This window comes from Vigna unguiculata, chromosome 2 (assembly GCF_004118075.2).
Source record: "Vigna unguiculata cultivar IT97K-499-35 chromosome 2, ASM411807v1, whole genome shotgun sequence".
Classification (NCBI taxonomy): Eukaryota; Viridiplantae; Streptophyta; class Magnoliopsida; order Fabales; family Fabaceae; genus Vigna; species Vigna unguiculata.
The window spans coordinates 9,885,265-9,890,536 of record NC_040280.1 but is presented as its reverse complement, the minus strand read 5'-3'; the positions used below and the strand labels follow the sequence as shown (position 1 = coordinate 9,890,536).

The following is a 5,272-nucleotide window of genomic DNA, read 5'->3' as shown; positions in this document are numbered from 1 at the left end:
AAATAAAACTACTGGGTAAAAATAAAATCATTAATTATAATAATAAATATCACTTTAAAACCTTTTATATTTATATATAGGTATGTGACCATATAACTATTTACAATTTTTTAATTTCTTTTTTATATTATTTTATTTTCTAAACTCAATTAACTTTATTTCATTTTAGAAAAAAAATTACTTACAAAATTATTTATATTAGAATGTGCCGATGATATATGAATCTTCCCCAATCCTTGAAAGTCATGATGCCATGCAAGGGTACACTATCACCTCTTTCTCAATACAGAGAGAGTGAAGACAATCAAACAAACAATCATATTTCACATATATACTTCATAACAAATCAACGACAGCTCCTATAGCAGTTGCTGGACCAGACATAGTGTGTGTATGTTTGAATTTAATGCAGATGCCATTTTCTTCTTACAGAGTAATCAATGCATCATTTTCCATGTTAGGATTCAATATAAGGTTTCTGTTCCCACGAAAAGATCCTTCTCTGTTCCTTTCCCTAACCAACTCCACCCCCTTTGTCTCTCTTTGGATTCAGCACAAGCAAACAAGTACATGTACAAAACCACATTATACCATTACATCATCACTTCATGATGACCATGCAGAATAACATAAAAAAATATAATAATATATTGAAGTCAGACAATGAAAATATATGTTATAAGTCTTTATTTTAATTAATTTGGTTAGAGAATTGGATGATGATTATATATTGGTCCGAAAGTTCTTAGAACTCAAGTTCCTCCATTACTGTTTTATTTTTTTAAAATTTCATCCTTTTTTTTTTTAACAGACAAAAACATCTTTTGAGATGAAAACCTTAGCAACAAAAAGTGTTGTGTTAGTGTTACCTCAGAACAATTACAAAGACCTTTGTTCAAGAAAATTGATATTATTAGTCCGTTGGCGCTTAACATTCCCAGAAGCTGATTCATCTCCACCACCACTCTTCTCCATCACTGCCTTGAGTGCTTCTTGTATTGAGGTAATACAGTACTGTTGTTGCTGCTGCGTGCTTTGTTCTCCATTGCTGTTTGAACTTTCTTCGTCACCAGTAATGACCAACACGTTCTTCACACGCCCACCAAGCGATGTGATCTCAGCCTTGAGGGTTCTGAGCTTCAAGCCCTTCAACGTTTTTATGAGGTCTGGTAAGAGATCTGACCTATCTTCACAGCACAGTGAGGCTTTGATCACAAACTTTCCATCTTCGTCTGCTGCATCCACTGTCAACTCGTCTGCCTCCGTTGGCACTGCACTGCTTTCTGCTATCAGAGAGGTTTCGCGCTTCAGTTCCTTCACGTGCTCAATCACTTCCGCTAGCAACGAAGCTTTATCTGTCTGCAACAACAAAATCAAAACTTGTTTTTTATAAGATGCAACTGCACAAAGCAATCATCTTTTCTTTCTGGGTAAATTGTGAAATATTAGTGACATATAGTGAACTTTCTAACAGACTAATACATTAGAGCCCCACTCTTATTTTCACCATATGATTTTCATTTCTAAATTGATGTACAAGTTATAATAAAGAAGCTTTTATTGACAAGAGAGAATATGCTGCAGACACATATCAGCATAATTCTAATATATATAATTAAGAGTCTCACTACAACTACTATACTTACTGGGTAATGAATGAATTACAGAATAAAATAATTTGTTGACAAACAACAGTAAAACAGTCTTAAATATACTATAATTTGTTAAGTTTTATTGAAGCTACAAAAATTATTTGTTAAAATTACTGAAGTAATTAACTATATCAAAATAATTACAAATAACTGATTGTAGCAATTTTTAATTTACTAATGAATGTTTTAAAGACACTAATCAGTACTAACATTCTCTCATGACTAATATATAGCAAAGGTTGGAAGTTGTGCAGTGTTTGAAATGAGGTTGAGGTAGGTAGGGGTGCTTAATGATTATGAAATGGAATAGTAGTGGGGTATTTTGAATGGTGGAAGTGGCATGCAGCATGTGTAGATAGACAGAAAGATGAGATGAGATAGATAGGTATATAGAATAATGCGTGGGTGCATGTGTGTGTGCCTGAAAAGGGTGCTACTTTGTCTCTCTGGCTTTATTTCATTTTCATTATCGAGCTGAGTTTGACTGATCAACAATATCCGGCAAGAAATTTCCATGTGTAGCTTTTTCAACTGCTGCTTGGTTCCTCTTTATTGCATCAACAACCTACCTTAACACTAATACCTTTCTTTCATCTTTAATCACTTTTTTTACTAATAAACTCCTCTGAAACTACCACACACACACACAGTCATACCAAAAAAGGTAAGCTAAAAACAAAAAACATATATGCCATGCTTCTTCAAACATGTCTTTTTTTAATTGAAATTTATTTTCATGTAAGTATTACGTCTGTGTAAGTATGTAAGAAAATGTTGCTATCATCACTCTTCCTTTAAACAAAATGAGAACATGGAAAGCCAAAGAAAGCAGGTTAGTAAGAGAAACAAACAAGACCTTTTGCATGCACCCTATCTTTTATATGTCATTTTGGTTAAAAATGCACCGTGTTGAAAATTCTCCTATTATAAATTCTCAGGTCTCTGATCAGGATATAGGCATGTTAGGGTGATTTCATACGAGGTTTTGTCAGTTATGTTGTCCTTTTAAATTAGAAATGACATGATGTCTTTTTTAGTTAGGAATGACTTATTAATCAAAAATTCACAATATAATATTTGAAAATCTGAGTTGGGTAACAATTTCATGCATGTGATTTATTGAGACAAACTATTTTTTCTATAAAATAAGTGAATCTAATATGCACTTACATATGTAATTTATAGGAACAAATAGTTTATGCATGATGTGTGAAAGGTCTTACAAGGTCAAACAATCACATTATATATGTGCTAAACTCGTTTATTTTAAAATAACTATTTTAGAACTTATATCTGTTCAAAATGGTTTAGTAATTAATAGTATTCAAGATCTTGTATTGAAAATATTAAAGTCGTTATATATACTTACTTTGGTAGTGTTGGGCAATAAACTCCGAAGCTTGGCAAGATGGTTGTTGATTCTCTCTCTACGTCTTCTTTCTGCTTCACTGTGACTCTTTGATGCAGCAAGAGCCTTAGCCTCCATGATTTCTTGAGCAGTCATTTTTCCCAACTCGGCTTGGAGTCCAAAAGGTGCTGAACCGGGTTGAACCATAGGTCCGAGGGTGTCGGATATGATCCTTAGATGGTGGTGATCAGAAGGACTCTCGTATGCAAATTGAAGAGAAGGGACCCTTCTGCTGAAGAAGCTCGAATAGGGTGAAGGTGTGGGAGGGACTATAAACGTTTGGTCATGATGGTCTCGGACAGGGTTGGTGTTATTGTTGTAGTGAACCGGACCCGGGTTGAATGAGTGAACCGGAGGCATGGACCATGGTTGCAGCATGATTGGAGTAACTTCAGGGAACATTAAACCTCTTGAACCCCCGAAGATGTTGTCACTGTTTTGTTGCTGCTGATGCATCTGTTGTTGAAGGAGAAGTTGCTCTTGGTAGCTTTGAATGCTGTTGTTATTGTTATTGTTGTTGATTGGTTGAGAGGAACACTGTCCTTGATCATCTAATTCCTTTTTCATCTCCATCTATGATGTGTTTAGTTCTGAGAGAACTCTGGATGTGTAATCAAAACTCCAAAGCTTTATATGTGAAGGAGTGAAAAGAGAGGAAGATTTAAGGGTTCAAACGTCAGAAAGGTTAGGGTATTTTCTGCTTTGTCTAATAAAGAAGGGAGCTAGAGCTGAAAGGTAAAAGGGTATCGAGAAGAATATTTCATATTTTTTTTCATCTGCACTAGGAATAAAAAGGAAATGGACATTGACAAGGAGAAAGAGCAAGAGGGAACTAATAAAACTATAAAAAGACACAAACCTTAATCCCTTTGATACAAAATGACTCTCTTCTAGTTCTGTCTTGTAATTCTATCACATGTTGAGGATCAATCAGTTACTTTCTTCGTTTCCTTCTGTTGTGGAGGTGGTGAAAGAAAAGGCCAAGGTTTTGAAGCTTTAAAATTCTCTCCCTGCCTCTCTCTCTATCAAATCTCTTTCACTTGGTAGGTTTCTACTTGTGCCACAAGGGTATGTTAATGATCCCTTTTATCCTTTACCTCCAATAGAGCTTTCCTTTATGCTGTGTTGGTGTCTTTTTGGACTTATGTTTGGTCTTTTGCTCTCTCTTCTTCTCTCTGCACTCTAAAATATATAGAGCCTGTTTGAGTACTGCTAGTCTCCTTTCCTTTCTTCCTACGGCATTAACTTTATCTATATCATTCCATGTAGCTTTCAGGGCTGTCTGTGGAGTGGCATCTTTCTAAAACAGCAAAAACTACAATATATAATGTTTTACAGCCATAAAATATACAGTATAATCTCATAAAGTAACACTAATTTTTTGTTGCTTCTTATTGGTTCAAAGTGTATAATTGCACTACCTGTGTGTAAGAGAGAGAAAGAGATGGGAAACACAAGCTAGAACAACAGAGTGAACACAACACAGATTGTCGACCGACCAAGGACCAGAAAGGCTGAATAGTTATCATCATGATGAAAAAGCTTAGCTTAACCTTTTCTCTCTTTTTATTTTTATTTTTTTAATTTTCAGTTAGTAGTACAATTTTATAGTTTATATATTTCTCCATCTTTTTTCTTTTTTGTTTTACTTCATTTTCCCTCTTTTGGGGGGTCATTTTTATACTTTGCACTTTCCCTTTTGGCGTTTCCATTCCTTGGTCAAGCCCCACGTTCTTCCATACTCTTAGCTATGTGACTATGTCCACGCCACCCTTTCTGCTTCCCCAACACCATGTAATCATTGTGTCTTGGAACACACTCTTTCCCCTCTCTTCTCTCTCCTTGCTTCTCCTAATAAGTGTCTTGGTTTCAGTTGAAACTAGGTGTATAGTGTGTATGTTTATGCATATTTTTATGTGTGGTTCTCATTACCCTATCCTTTTGGGAAATTATAGCAAACTTGTGCACATACATGATCTATATTTTTCTAGTAGTGGAGTGGAGGTGGTCCACGAGTAAAGGACAACACAGGAACATAAAATAAAGCACAGCTTATAGGTTAATGCTTGAAATTTCTTTCACCTTTTGATGTGGAAACTTGCAATAGGAGATAGTGGATCAGCATTACCTTCATTTTACGCGGGCATGCAGTAATATGTTTCTTCAACATCGATTACCCAAACTTCAAGTTTAATCTAAATTCAGCTTAGGA

At 35.1% G+C, this 5,272-nt stretch overlaps 1 protein-coding gene across 5 annotated transcripts; it reads right to left on the bottom strand.

The window, feature by feature from the left end:
- Window positions 1-213: 213 nt before the first annotated feature.
- Window positions 214-4,339, bottom strand: LOC114172746 (transcription factor bHLH30-like). Of its 5 annotated transcripts, none has more exons than XM_028057056.1 (4): window positions 3,920-4,339; window positions 3,022-3,836; window positions 870-1,359; window positions 214-541 (listed from the first exon to the last, which is right to left on the bottom strand). In XM_028057056.1, exons 2-3 carry the CDS (start codon window positions 3,631-3,633, stop codon window positions 880-882), a joined length of 1,092 nt encoding a protein of 363 aa, XP_027912857.1. In that variant the 5' UTR covers window positions 3,634-3,836; window positions 3,920-4,339; the 3' UTR covers window positions 214-541; window positions 870-879. The 5 variants fall into 5 exon arrangements, with proteins under 5 accessions (XP_027912857.1, XP_027912858.1, XP_027912859.1 ...); XM_028057057.1 differs by having other exon boundaries at window positions 3,022-3,687; XM_028057058.1 differs by having other exon boundaries at window positions 3,022-3,661.
- Between the last annotated feature and the right edge of the window lie 933 nt (window positions 4,340-5,272).